The sequence below is a fragment of the Lissotriton helveticus genome, chromosome 8, assembly GCF_964261635.1.
Source record: "Lissotriton helveticus chromosome 8, aLisHel1.1, whole genome shotgun sequence".
NCBI lineage: Eukaryota > Metazoa > Chordata > Amphibia > Caudata > Salamandridae > Lissotriton > Lissotriton helveticus.
This window is the reverse complement of record NC_136069.1, coordinates 14779390-14794527: the sequence shown is the minus strand read 5'-3', so window position 1 is coordinate 14794527 and position 15138 is coordinate 14779390. Positions and strand designations below refer to the sequence as shown.

General features: G+C 49.9%; 1 protein-coding gene across 4 annotated transcripts in view; it reads right to left on the bottom strand.

Moving 5' to 3' along the window:
• Positions 1 to 14199: 14199 nt before the first annotated feature.
• Positions 14200 to 15138, bottom strand: part of LOC144772223 (sodium/potassium-transporting ATPase subunit alpha-1) — an 86178-nt gene continuing 85239 nt past the window's right edge. For all 4 annotated transcript variants that reach the window (XM_078656370.1, XM_078656372.1, XM_078656371.1 and 1 more), the window contains one exon: positions 14200 to 14641. In XM_078656370.1, coding sequence (XP_078512496.1) covers positions 14613 to 14641 — 29 coding nt within the window. In that variant the 3' untranslated portion in view covers positions 14200 to 14612. The remainder of the gene's footprint in view (positions 14642 to 15138) is intronic.

Here is a 15138-nt window from a genome sequence, read left to right as displayed (position 1 = left end):
GCTGCTTTGCGTTGTTCGTGTATCCTTATTATTTCTTTACGAATCTTCTTATACATACTCTCTATACTACTGATGGTTCTGTGCTTACCCTCTGCTATATTATCACTCCACCTTGTCAGGGTTCTCATTTCGACTTGATCTTTGGTCGGATAATCTTGTTCCCTTATTAGACAATTAATCAGAAACTTTAATAGCATAAGCTGGACTTCAGCTTTTCTTTGGCACATGACGTCACTAATACTTTCTGGATCATTCCCGGTACGGATGAAACGATATATTCTGTCTAGATCTTCTTTCATATCTGGTAGGGTAACTAGATACTCGGTCACCTTTCTTACGCGTAATGAATATAAAACCATATTATCCTCGCCTGGGACTGGATCATAGCCACATTCGGTAAGGGCTTTTCTTATTTCTGCAACAGACTGATATCTGGGCGTACGCTGTGACGCTTGTGCATGTAATTCGGCTAACGTTAAACGCTTGTGTGGCGGCGGGGTTTGAGGAGGACCTCCCCCTGCGGCCCCTAAACTAGAGTCGTCTACTGATGCTCTTCGTCCTGGCAGAGTGGGAAATGGAAATGCAGGCTGGACTTGTATGGCGGGCTGGACCGGGGGTACCGTAACAGGTACTCCGGTGTCTGGAGGAGCGGGAAGTGCCTGATTTACAGGGACTGGCGGAGCAGGAACAGGATTTGCATATTCTGGGACTGTGTCGTCCAAATAGGACGAAATGAAAATATCAGCTGCGGTCGGTTTGTGACGTAGCTTGGTCGGAACTAACTGTGGCGGGAAATTACTGGATGCCTCTGGGGTCGCTTTTGGCAAGCCCTCGGCAAGAAGAGGATACATACCCTTAATGAGGGCGTGCCTCTGTCTGTCTGACTGTTCTGTTTTAACTCGTTCACCTATCTCGATTAATTCCCTTTCCTGGGCTCGTTCCAAGGATTCTCTACTTAATTCTGACTTTCTGATTTCTTTTTCGGTTCTTTTATGAGATTCTTTGCGCCATAACTCAATGGCATCTTTCTGTGACTGTCTGGCTTTCTTTTTCCATAATGCTTCTTCTACTCGCATGATGCACTCGGCATCCCATGTACCCGATACGGGCCATCTATACTTTTCTTCTAACTGTTTGGTATACTCTACCCATAAATCTAGATACAATATGGCGCTTATGCCATGCTTCTGATACATGAAATGACCTGGACTGTCCCTAGGCGGGACAGGAACTGCTTCTTCTAGCAGACCCTTTCTAGTTTTTAACTGACGTAATCTCGAAAAGAGGGACATTGCAAACTTGAATCTTAACACAATACAATACACGAGGAACAATAACAATTGAGAAAACAATTCAGGCATACCACGACATTGAAAATACATTGAATAACATTATGGAGCAACAGTTCGGACAGAATACTACCTGGAACACTGAGAACAGAAACACATGAATTTCTCGAGAACGGAACAGACTAGAATTACTGGATGCGCTGCTGAAACAGCACGGAACATACCGGTCCCATAAAGGGACGCATCAAGACCCGTATCCACCTAGGTGAACACTTCGTTTCAGATCTGCGTACCCAGACCCATCGGACCAGAGACAATTTAGATTGACCCTGTCTAGATACTACCCCAGCAACGGTACTCACCGGGCAGCAAGAACGGAAGGCCTCGAACTGGACTGGACTGGACTGCTTCGACGCCGGACGGACGAACTTCGGACTTCTGTTACGGGTGGGCCTCCAGATACCTCGGACCTTGGACTCTCGGCTTGGGCTCTGGTCGGGACTCGCCGCGTTCCTCCACCGTCTCGTCTGGATGCTGGACCGCCTCCTCCGTCTCCTCCGTGGGCCTGAGGGATACTTGAAGCAGAAATATCTGCCGGTGCGCAGAAGAGTTCCGTCACGACTGCAGAGGGTCAGGGGGTCGGCGTGGCTTCACCGACGCGTGGGGAAAGGGCAAGTCCCTGTTCGGGCGCCATTATGTGGTAAATAAATAAATAATACCTCTATTTTTGAATGGATAAATGAATAACAGATAGCTCAATAAATAAGAGTCAAGATTCGAGGTAGTAGGAGTTTTGCAGGTTTATTACAGCATAAAGGACAGGACCAGGACAACCTGCACGGGAACAGGATGGCAGCGCTGCCGGGGGCAGAATCGGGACAAGGGAATAACATTTAATAACAGTGCACGAGCATATATACATAACGCAAACACATAGCATTACATTGCAATAGGCGTAGCAGTGGGTGGAGCAATAGGCGTGACGCGTAGCAGTCGCGAAAGATAAGGGTGAAAGTAGGTGTAACAGGGCGTATACATAGACATGTGATGCAAACGTAACAGAATATGTCATGAATGGGGCGGAAACATGGAGGGAGCTACCTAAGGAGCCGGGACCTCTAACCTAGTGGTGCGCGCAAACTTGGCAATGACGTGTTACTAGGAGAAGCTGGGGGCTACGAACTCTGTGCTAGGAGCAGAGACTGAAGTCTGGAGAGTCAGGGCGACATGTACCTAAGCAGTATCTAGTATCTGATGTTTAGAGAACATGTTGATAGAATCCAAAAGCTATCTGGGTAAAGGCTAACAGACTCTAAGACTGGAGCATGCATTATTCTACATGTAGTGCGTGATGAAGAATATAAAATGACCATTAAATGCAGTATTTCTCTTACATGGAGACGTAAAGGCTAGACAATGACGGAAACTATTGATGCGATTCAGTAGCTTTAGGAATGCAGAGAAGGAGGACTGAACTGATAACTGGAATCATAACATACTCTTGGCAGACTCAGAGGCAGAGCCAGGCTGAACCGGGCACTGTGAGGCAGGAAGTAAGTGAAGGGTCAGGAACACAGGTGGGGGCTGTATCGCTCTTCAGCGAGGGCTCAGGAGACAGAAGCTGAAATCTGGTGTCCGGGCCCTTTTGGGGCCTAGGAACGGGGACTTTATAATGAAATAACGTGCACACTGAGAAACGTGGCAACGTAGCTTTACATAGGCCTGATATTCGTAGTATTCACGAGGACTGGAAATTGGCATACTAGAGGTGGACACAGCTATAATTGCGTCTTTAATCGAACATGGGGAATACATAGGCATATTAATCATGCACACATAACATATGATGGAGGACGCGTAGGGACACAGAACATGGCAAAATTTACTTTTCCACATGGTGGGGGATGGTATCTTGAATGTTGGGTAATGTTGCTTTAGAACCTCTGAGCGTGAAAACTGGACTGGTCCCCAACTAGGATTATTGGGTTCCACGAACTCTTGATGTGGAGACACAGCTGCTTACTACACCCTTTTAACTGCCATGGAACATTACAGAAATGACTTTCGTTTTTGTGGGTCTCGCATAACTAAAGAGGGTTTCCTCATCAAGGGTGTGACCATTATCTTTTCAGGCATCCGGATGTAGCCACTCTTGACTGACCCAATAATGACTACTTGAATAGCAAGGGATGTAGTCCCAGCCATACTTTACATTTTTAGATGGTTTAGGATTGCCGAGATAGGCCTTAATATTTACATTTTTAATCGGGGTCAGAGTACCCTTTAAGGTAGCTACTTCAAACAAGGATTTCGGAAACTGCAGACTTGGTGTTTATTTTATCCTCCATCACCTCTGTTGCCCTTTTCCCTGCCGAGAAGCCACTTACATTGGAGTAGCAGCAAGAAAAACTGCACATATGTGCTGCTCACCAGGTCAGAGAAGTTCAAAGGACCGTGTAGGACCTCATCTACTTGCATGGGTACCCTTACTCACCTACAATGGGGTGCATAGTGTTATGCACAGATGCTCTCCATATCTCTTACTCAGAGTGGACAAGCGGGGGGGAGGGGTTGAGACAGTTTATCAGAAAGTAGGTGTTACAATACTAGTCCTTCCAGTGCCCAAGTGGGAGCTTACATCATTCAGTCTAGACCTGCCAAAAGAATCCATTCCCCAGTGTATCAAAAGGATCAGCCACACAGGATGCTGGAACAATGACTTCCAAAAAGCCCTGCACTGCATGAGAGGTAACTTGGTGTTGTGCTGTCAGAGGACCGCTGCTCCAGTGTCCTCCACACAGTGGACACCTTAAAGTCCACACTGCAGCGATGAACACGACAGGCCTGCGGTGAGACTGCAGGGACTGGGATCAGAAAAGGTTAATCTTCCATCTTACAATATCCTCCTGCACAAGATGTCCTGACAGTGTAAACCGCTTTGGAAAGGCTCCCAGGAAGAGATTTTAATATGGAAATAGAAGAGACGGCCGACTCCAGGCTTTTCAAAGCGTGAAGCATTACCTCGCAGAACATGTTCTTAGAAGGACCAAATCAGTGTGAGATGGAAAGGAGCTGGAGAATGCTGATCACAGAAGCAATGATGAGCTCCTGACAGAACCACAAGTGATATGCAGGAGCAGGCAAAGCCAGCAGGTCTGGCATTTTCAGGGCAAAGACCACATAACGGCAAACGTAGACAGCTGCTTGAAGGCACCACAGCAGCAGGTGGAGGGGAACTGCAGGGGGTGACAGTCTTTAATCGAGCACAGAGTTAAGAGATTTTAAAGAAAGCTCCTACAAATCTTGCCCCGCTTGGTCTTGGAACGGTCAGTCCCCTTAATGACAAGTGGGTATGCACCAGTCGCGAGTGATTATGAAACTAATGCCCCAGATTTATTTTGGCCCAGGAATTATACTATCTAGCATGTATGAGGAGGCAATACGACAATGCGAGGGATCAGGACCAGTTCTAGGACCTGAAGGGGGGGGGGGGGGGCATGGGCACCAAGAATGCCCTTATACGAAGGGATGGACTATTTCACCTTGGCTAAGTACAGCACGGAAAGCCACAGTGACAGCAACCCATGTTTTGTGAATATATAGTGTGGCCAGACCATTTTCAGGTCAGCAAGACCAGTCTACTGACCCCTCTTCATGCACAAATTTGCGGTCATGTGAAAGCCAGAATCAGATGGGGATGTTGAAGGTCCATGAGTGTGTGTAGCACAAATACGGTAAAAGGAATTCTGTGTGCTCTGAAAGAGTACTGGGTCCAGAGGATCTATTCCAGAAGCCCATGGTTTAGCCCAGCACCAATGGAGGGGGGAGAATAGCTTTCCTAGATTTAGGAAATGTTTTGCCTACATTTCGGTATCTGGAGACCCAGACACTGAAGTGAAGACAACCGCCCCCATCATCAGATAAGAAATTCAATGAGGTCATTGTAAGCAAAGGATTTCAGATTAGTTTTCATGGAACACTGCTATTTGTTGGATGATAGGGGTGAGGGTTGGGACTGTTGGTTGAGGAGGAGGCTAATGTTCAGGAATGCAGATGACAACCACGTGCAGAGAAATCCCACTTCACTGTACCAGTTTTGGATGCTGCTGCCTGGAGCCAGCCCTAATGATAATTTGTGTGAAAACCATCACTTTGCACAAAGGCTGTGTCTAGAGAGAAGCCCAAAAAGAGATTTGAATAAGAAACAACCCATACTGATTCTGAAGCCTGAGACGGAATTATTTTTTATTATCAAAGTTGAATTAACCCCACCCCACCCCACCCCGTCCTAAATTTGTCTTGATCACGGAAGGAGATGTGGAGAGGTGTGGCTCACTGGTTAGAGGCGGCAGACCCGAGAGCAGAGAACAGGTTGGGACCAGGGTTCGATTCCCGCCGTGGCAGGGTCTCAGACCAAAAATGATCAGCGGACTCGACAATTCTCGCCTCGGTGCCTACTCAATCCAGGGACCACACTCGGTAACTCTGGGCATTAAGCTTGCCTCGTCTCCACAACGGCCCCCCACAAACGCCAGGGATGCCTGGTTTCACCTTGGAGACTCCCAGGAGGAACTATCTCACAGGGAAAGATAGGACGGGTTCCCCAGCGGTCTATAGCGCTACGAGGCCTGCGGTGCGGGTAGCAGTGCGCTTTACAAGACACACTTTCATTTCATTCAGATGCTCAGCAGAGTATTTATTATAAGTGCTACTCTGCAGCCAGGGCTGGTGGCTGCCTGACACCCAGTCTCCCAAAGTGTACATCACTTGAATTCTACACTTTCTGCTGGAAGAGCGGAGGGTTTGCCTAAACAACCTAGAAGTCAGTTTGCTTGCTGAGAGGGAATAAGTATGCCTGGTCCGTTCACAGGACAGACTCAAGAGTAGGTCCTGCATGTTCCTAGTGTGTGGAGCACCCAGAGGAAGCGGACAAACTGAACGCAGGAAAGACTAGTAATTCAAAGGAGTCTCGCTGGTCAATCTCCATAATGCCCAAATGAACTCTATTGGACTTGTATCAGTGAAGATTCATGTCTCATTCGGCAATCTTCAGTGGCCTGGAGATATTGTTCCGACCAGTGGTGAAAATGAGTCGCACCACTGCTACAGCAGGAAGCCAGTATCAGCCTGCAACAGCCACAGAGCCATCGCCATGCAGGAACGGTCAGGAGGCTATAGCCAATCACTGGTCTGCAGACAGCCACAGGGGCCGCTGCTGCTAAATACTATTTGTGATCATGCAGGCCTGCACCGCGAGTCTGCCCCACGAACCCAGACCCCAAAAAAGGCATCCGCGGTGTACCTCCCCAGATGCTCCCCACCAGACATGGAACAAGTCTTTAATGATAGTTTGAAGGCTCAGCCTGCTTTAATGCTGTTTCACAGTATATTATTTCTCTGAACTATCTCCGAGAGAACCACTAGATCTTCACAACGCCAGTCTGCTGGGGTCCATTGATTTTGGACCCATTCCTGGACTGGTCACATGTGTAGTCTGAGGTTTAATGGGTGTGCATTATCCCATCATGACCATTCGTTCCAGAACAGTCCTTGCTGTCTGAATTCGTCCCTTCTGGTAGAGAACAGTTTTCTGTGCCAATGCAAGGACCCTCCTTTGTATGGGGCATGCCTTGGCTTACCTTGAATTTAGTCTCATACCTAGGAATGCCCTTTCTTTCTGGAAGCAGGAATTACTTTTCTAGGTTCAGGGAGAAACGCAATCTGTGAAACATTTTCATAGACTTATTTATACTTTCCTGGTGCTGTTTGGGTGACTTCACCTTTACGAGCCAGTCGTCCAGGTGGGCGTAGACTTTTATCCCCAGCCTCAAGTGAGCTGCCCCTACCGCAAGACACTGAGGAAAACCCTCTGTTGGTTTGATCCAAAGGCAAGTATCCTGAGGAACCGCTGGTGTTGGTTTATCAGCACATGCAGGTAAGCATCTTTGAGGTTGTGGTCGCCTTGTAATCCCCTCTGCAGTAGTGGGATTATTTCTTGTAGTGTGGTCATGTTGAACTTGTGTCTCTTGATGCATCTGTTCAAGAAGCAAAGGTCCAGGAGTGGCCTCAGTGACTTGTCCAATTTTGACACAAGTAAATGGAGTAGACACTTTTTTCTGCTCTTGCTCCTTGATCTCTTCCCACTGCTTATGGCGGTACCTAGTAAGAGGCGCACTGTAGCCGAAGTGGTTCATCCTGTGCCCTATTTCTACCCTTTCACTCACCTCTGGTGGAGGGCCCATGTCAGTGAGCGTGTTCGCTCCCTTTCTTGCATTGGTGACTAAGATGGATTCTGCATTGCCCTTGGTGTAGCTTGGGGGATGTTAGGAAGAATGTACTTCTCCACCCTGGGTGGCACTGCTTTGGTTGAGGCTGGCACTTTCAAAGCTTCCCCGCCCTCATCAAGATGCTTGCTGGCATTGGCAGTTTTTTTCCCCTCCTCTGTGATGGGAACATTTTTCATCAGGAAGATGAAGTTAGTTCTTCCTCCAGTTGGACCTGTAGACGTCGACTGACTTCTTCTGACATTACAGGCTACAATATCCATCTCACAATCCTGTCACTTCCCTCAATGTCTGTTGCAGGTCCTGGGTTTTCTTCCCCATCTTATGTTTTCTCAATAAATCTAGTCTTAAACGCTTGTTGACCCAATGGCAGTGAAAAGAATCTGAAGATGGTGACCGCGCAGAGGGGCTATCGGGGGATAAGCTGATACAAGGGGGGACATAGCATTACATGATCAACAACGCCCACAAAGAGGGATGTGTCAGTGGAGGGGAAGGAGAGGGGGACAGAAAGACAATTCAGGATCAAACCAGTAGATGGTGGAATAATGCACAGCAGGTGAACCCAGAAAAGTTCATGCTGCTACACAAAGATTAGCGAAAAAAGAATGGGTGGCGGCAAACTACTGAAATGTAAGAATATTCAGCTGCCACAGCTAATCATAAAAATCCCTCACCAATTCAAGAAAATAGTCATAGGTATGCCAAATATATTTTACTACTGAACATAACAAAGACCTTGAGAAGAGGACGTCCTGGTCAACTAAATGCAAACGTGAGCCTTAGAAAAGAAAAAAGGATAAAATGATATATAGGGTTCTAAACGGCCTTAAGAATCGAGGCATAAAAAAAAATGCAAAAAGTGGACACAAACTGCTCGTGTTACGGAAACCTAAAAGTGCCTGAATGTAACTGGGAGTGACAGGCAGGCCGCTTCTCCAAGCAGTGGTGAGAACTCCTCTGGGAAAAGCAAACATCTCAGCAGGGTGATAGTTTACGCCATAGGGAGAATCTCTTTGCAATAGCACACAGCAGAAATCCGGCTGTTTGGATTAATGAATGCAAACAAGACTGCAGGCAAATAACTCCAGCATTATCAGCAGGAGAAGAGGGCTTGCTGGCAAGAGTCACTTGTAGCTGGGAGCCAAGAAAAACATGCCTCGCTGCTGGCTCGTCAAGGCCAGCCCTTGGAGCTTTCCACCCCGACGTAGTTTAATCTCATCATGGTTCAACCAAAACCCTCTCTCTCCCACAATAAAGGAAACGTTGTGCCACCATGAAAACGCCTTAAAGGCACTTAAGGGCATAAGGGCTACAGAACGGAGAGAAATAGAGGGTTAGGAATCCAGTTGCACTTTCTCTCTCAAACAGATCAGGTCAACCCAGAACATTGAATATATCCTTGCAAAACTGAACAAGGTCACGAATCAGATCATGCAGAGGTCTGTAGCCGTTGGACAAATAAGAAATAAGTGAGGAAAGATGTATCGTTGAACACAAAGGTTTGACGTACTGTGGATCACAACCTCATTTGGAAGAATTTTAGCTGACTTGCTAGCTAAGATGGCGCTCACAGAAGTTTAGGATAACGAACAGATGGTTCTGACCAAACACATGTAACACTAATGGGTTTTGTGCAATTCAACCTTACAATCATTGCGAATATAAGTGGGGGGGGGCTTTTGGCCTAGGTATCCGAACACGGATTTCTTACTACAGGCTTTAAAGTGTCTCATTGATGGAAGCATGCTAACCCCAATATCGATGGACAGAAGAGACGCTGCCAGTTCCAACCCGATCACAGCAATTACCTGAAGGTTCATAAGGGGATCACATTGAATAAGCAAAATAAGGTGTTTAATTGTCCAGTCAATACAATATTCATGTTTTTATTTTTTTTAAATCACATGCAGTGATAAAAACCTATTTAAACCTTTTGGGCAACTGCTGTATCAGAATTCTTTGTTCTACACACTTGTGCAATTCAACTGAGGCACAAACTGCGTATGTTTCTGGTGCCAGTAGTCTGTCAAAATTCAAAATGACTTCACAGGTTGAACTTTCTTACTGGCCTTCTGGGAAGAGGAGTTCGTGGTTCTCACCCATAGTGCCTGCCCCTATGTAACCCTAAAGAGTTTCAAATAATTTGGGATGCCGATGGTGCGAAGGCATGAAGATTATTTGTCAACTTTTGAGCAAGGATCTTAATTGCTAAATCCTTGCAGAAGAAAGCTATACAGACTGGAATGAAGTGTATGTGGGTGGAGAGGTGTGTGTACATGAAGGAAGAAAACACTGAACAGAGGTTACCATCGTTAGATGGATTTTAGTGAAATTTGCTATCTGAATTCAGGTTTAAGAATTAACAACAAAAAAAAATTAGTGAGACTGTACACTAGAAAAGGTTTAAAAATCTATTTCAATATCCTCCAGATCTTTTAGAATGGCTTATCCCAAACCTCCTATAACCACATTCCTGGTTACCATACCCCATTCTCTTCAAAAGGTCTCCACCGCCCCAGGTGAGATCTCACTATTCTGCCCTCGCCTTTGGCCAAGGTCCGTTTAAATCGAATCTTGTTCATGGCTCACACTTGAGTGTCCAAATCTTTTGCCAAATGACGTGGACATGGCAGTTTCCAGTTTAATTATTTAGTAATTCGATTTCAAAGCCCAACCATGTTGTACAAATGGAATTAGTTTAAACAAAATTAAATGTGAAACATTGTAAACGTGGGTATATGTTGAAATATAACTTCATGAAGATCGCCCAGATTCAGTTTAACAACTTATTCACACAAGTTGGGTACACGTCCACCCTCCTTTGTCGAGCAGCAGGTAAACTTGTGAATTTATAAAGCGCAAATTGTTGCCCGGAGGCGTCCAAGCCAGCTTCCCACCTTTTTAAGACTGAAGACCAATGAGCCAAGAGGTGGTAGACTGATAACTTAAGGCAGCTCAGAACATTCGCCCAGAGGCTTATTCCAGAAAACCATCTGCAGTACAACGCTCAGGATGCAGGGACTCCCTCCAAAGGAGACACCGGATCCAACCCGGAGTCTGGAAACAAGGACACTGCTGTTCCCAAAGTAACCCACGACTCCTCTGGTAGGACTGACGCTTCGAGGCTTGGGTAGGCGAGCACTAGGCCAGATATAAATGGAGGGTGTCGGGCTGGGTGGGCTACCAGAGGCTCGGACAGCCAATCATAAAGGGAGGGGTGTCTGGCTGGGTGGGCTACCAGAGGCTCGGACAGCCAATCATAAAGGGAGGGGTGTCTGGCTGGGTGGGCTACCAGAGGCTTCTCACATGCAGCCAGATCATAAGGGGAGGGGTGTCGGGCTGGGTGGGCTACCAGAGGCTCTGCGCAGCCAGATCATAAAGGGAGGGGTGTCTGGCTGGGTGGGCTACCAGAGGCTCTGCGCAGCCAATCATAAAGGGAGGGGTGTCGGGCTGGGTGGGCTACCAGAGGCTCGGACAGCCAATCATAAAGGGAGGGGTGTCTGGCTGGGTGGGCTACCAGAGGCTCGGACAGCCAGATCATAAAGGGAGGGGTGTCTGGCTGGGTGGGCTACCAGAGGCTCGGACAGCCAATCATAAAGGGAGGGGTGTCTGGCTGGGTGGGCTACCAGAGGCTTCTCACATGCAGCCAGATCATAAGGGGAGGGGTGTCGGGCTGGGTGGGCTACCAGAGGCTCTGCGCAGCCAGATCATAAAGGGAGGGGTGTCTGGCTGGGTGGGCTACCAGAGGCTCTGCGCAGCCAATCATAAAGGGAGGGGTGTCGGGCTGGGTGGGCTACCAGAGGCTCGGACAGCCAATCATAAAGGGAGGGGTGTCTGGCTGGGTGGGCTACCAGAGGCTCGGACAGCCAGATCATAAAGGGAGGGGTGTCTGGCTGGGTGGGCTACCAGAGGCTCTGCGCAGCCAGATCATAAAGGGAGGGGTGTCGGGCTGGGTGGGCTACCAGAGGCTCGGACAGCCAATCATAAAGGGAGGGGTGTCGGGCTGGGTGGGCTACCAGAGGCTCTGCGCAACCAGATCATAAGGGGAGGGGTGTCGGGCTGGGTGGGCTACCAGAGGCTCGGACAGCCAATCATAAAGGGAGGGGTGTCGGGCTGGGTGGGCTACCAGAGGCTCTGCGCAGCCAGATCATAAGGGGAGGGGTGTCGGGCTGGGTGGGCTACCAGAGGCTCTGCGCAGCCCGATCATAAAGGGAGGGGTGTCTGGCTGGGTGGGCTACCAGAGGCTCTGCACAGCCCGATCATAAAGGGAGGGGTGTCTGGCTGGGTGGGCTACCAGAGGCTGCGCAGCCAGATCATAAAGGGAGGGGTGTCGGGCTGGGTGGGCTACCAGAGGCTGCGCAGCCAGATCATAAAGGGAGGGGTGTCTGGCTGGGTGGGCTACCATAGGCTCTGCGCAGCCAGCTCATAAAGGGAGGGGTGTCGGGCTGGGTGGGCTACCAGAGGCTCTGCACAGCCAGATCATAAGGGGAGGGGTGTCTGGCTGGGTGGGCTACCAGAGGCTCTGCGCAGCCAGATCATAAGGGGAGGGGTGTGTGGCTGGGTGGGCTACCAGAGGCTCTGCGCAGCCAGATCATAAGGGGAGGGGTGTGTGGCTGGGTGGGCTACCAGAGGCTCTGCGCAGCCAGATCATAAGGGGAGGGGTGTCTGGCTGGGTGGGCTACCAGAGGCTCTGCGCAGCCAGATCATAAGGGGAGGGGTGTCGGGCTGGGTGGGCTACCAGAGGCTCTGCGCAGCCAGATCATAAGGGGAGGGGTGTCTGGCTGGGTGGGCTACCAGAGGCTCTGCGCAGCCAGCTCATAAGGGGAGGGGTGTCTGGCTGGGTGGGCTACCAGAGGCTCTGCGCAGCCCGATCATAAAGGGAGGGGTGTCGGGCTGGGTGGGCTACCAGAGGCTCTGCGCAGCCAGATCATAAAGGGAGGGGTGTCGGGCTGGGTGGGCTACCAGAGGCTCTGCGCAGCCAGATCATAAAGGGAGGGGTGTCGGGCTGGGTGGGCTACCAGAGGCTCGGACAGCCAATCATAAAGGGAGGGGTGTCGGGCTGGGTGGGCTACCAGAGGCTCTGCGCAGCCAGATCATAAAGGGAGGGGTGTCGGGCTGGGTGGGCTACCAGAGGCTCTGCGCAGCCAGATCATAAAGGGAGGGGTGTCGGGCTGGGTGGGCTACCAGAGGCTCTGCGCAGCCCGATCATAAAGGGAGGGGTGTCGGGCTGGGTGGGCTACCAGAGGCTCTGCGCAGCCAGCTCATAAAGGGAGGGGTGTCGGGCTGGGTGGGCTACCAGAGGCTCGGACAGCCAGATCATAAAGGGAGGGGTGTCTGGCTGGGTGGGCTACCAGAGGCTCGGACAGCCAGATCATAAAGGGAGGGGTGTCTGGCTGGGTGGGCTACCAGAGGCTCGGACAGCCAGATCATAAAGGGAGGGGTGTCTGGCTGGGTGGGCTACCAGAGGCTCGGACAGCCAGATCATAAAGGGAGGGGTGTCAGGCAGGGTGGGCTACCAGAGGCTCTGCGCAGCCAGATCATAAGGGGAGGGGTGTCGGGCTGGGTGGGCTACCAGAGGCTCGGACAGCCAATCATAAAGGGAGGGGTGTCTGGCTGGGTGGGCTACCAGAGGCTCTGCGCAGCCCGATCATAAAGGGAGGGGTGTCGGGCTGGGTGGGCTACCAGAGGCTCGGACAGCCAGATCATAAAGGGAGGGGTGTCGGGCTGGGTGGGCTACCAGAGGCTCTGCACAGCCAGATCATAAGGGGAGGGGTGTCGGGCTGGGTGGGCTACCAGAGGCTCTGCGCAGCCAGATCATAAAGGGAGGGGTGTCGGGCTGGGTGGGCTACCAGAGGCTCTGCGCAGCCAGATCATAAGGGGAGGGGTGTCTGGCTGGGTGGGCTACCAGAGGCTTCTCACATGCAGACAGATGGTAATCTTAAAGAGCTTTATTTTTAACGTCCAGAAGTTTGGATACAAACTTGAACCGTGGGAGTTTCTCCTACAACTGGTGTCCAAACGGCTCTCTCCATGAAGAGGCGCTATAATGCAGACTGTTTAGGAAACCATAGCACCACTCCAGTGACTCTTCACTCCACCCCAAATAACCCCATGTCAGTACGAAGAGATGGCGCCATCATTGAAAAGAACTAAAACTAGAGCGTGCGCGTGGTTTCGAACGCCGCCATCTTGTGATCATCAATAGAAGGAGACATGGGCCGCGTGAGGTGTGTGGAGGTCTCGTGTTGGAATGCCAGAGCGTGTGCAGAGGTCGGTCCATAGGGAGGACACGTGTGGGCAGCAGAGAGGCTGGACAGTCCAGTGGGTCCATGCACCCGGGAGGACCATGGAGATGGTGGATCGAGCTGGCAGTTTGTGATCTCTTCGGCTCAGTTTAGAGCTGGGACTGCAAACCCTGGACAGTGGCCAATCCCTCCTGAAGTTGTGGAACTGAATCCAACTCTGGATTTTAGCAGCCTGATCAGGGGTTCTAGCGCTTTGAGCACAACAGACTGAAAGCAGCTTTCCTGTTCGGTCAATACTGGCACTCCTGGTCACCTCGCAGTACCAGCAACGCCGCCGCCCGGTTATCCTCGCACCATGTACTAGCAGGAGTCAGGAGATATTACAACAAAAGACTTTATTCATACAGATTAGCCAAACTGAAATGTGTTTTTCGGAAGAACTGAGCTGTTAATCGTCCATCCATCCAATTGGTGTGACCGTGCAGTGGACGTGGGTTCGGAAGAAATGCACCAGAGCCAGCCCAGCCGCAGACTTATAATCCGCCTTTATTTGTAAAAATCCAGATATAAAACCACATCTCTCGGGTTCTTTCCTTTTAAAACAAAAAGGAAAAGGCACATACAAATGTTACCAGGCTCAGACCGACACGTTGAAGACAGGGGCCAGGCTCCGGTGCCCCTTGCCACGAGGCTCTGTCTTTCTGAAGAGGCCAGGAGTTCAGGACAAGGCTGCAGAACAGAGGACGAGGAGGGTGCGCAGGCGCACCGCTGTGAAATGTTCAGACAAGCAACTAATAGTACGTTTCTTTTTCCACCCAACCTGGTGAGAGAAGAGAAGACAAGAGTTCAATAAGCCAGCGGGTCCAGAAAGTAAGCACATGAGCATGTGGGTTCTCACAACTGCACCATCGATACAAACTACAATAAGAAACTCGGAGCAGCAACACCCTACACAAGCAACACGCAGAGCACCGCCTGCTGCAACAGCCATACAAACTACAAAAAGAAACGGAGCATCAACACCCTACACTAGCAACACGCAGAGCACCGCCTGCTGCAACAGCCATACAAACTACAAAAAGAAACAGCATCGACACCCTACACAAGCAACACAGAGCACCGCCTGCTGCAACATCCAACCCACTACAGAAGGAGTGAGCAGAGAATCAACCACTGCAACAGCCATACATACATCCATCCATGCTCACAAGCAATGCACAGAGCATCGACAACTACACCATCCACATCACCTACACAAGTGCGCAGAGCATGAACCATCCATACATACCACATAAGCAATGCCCAAAGCATCAACTA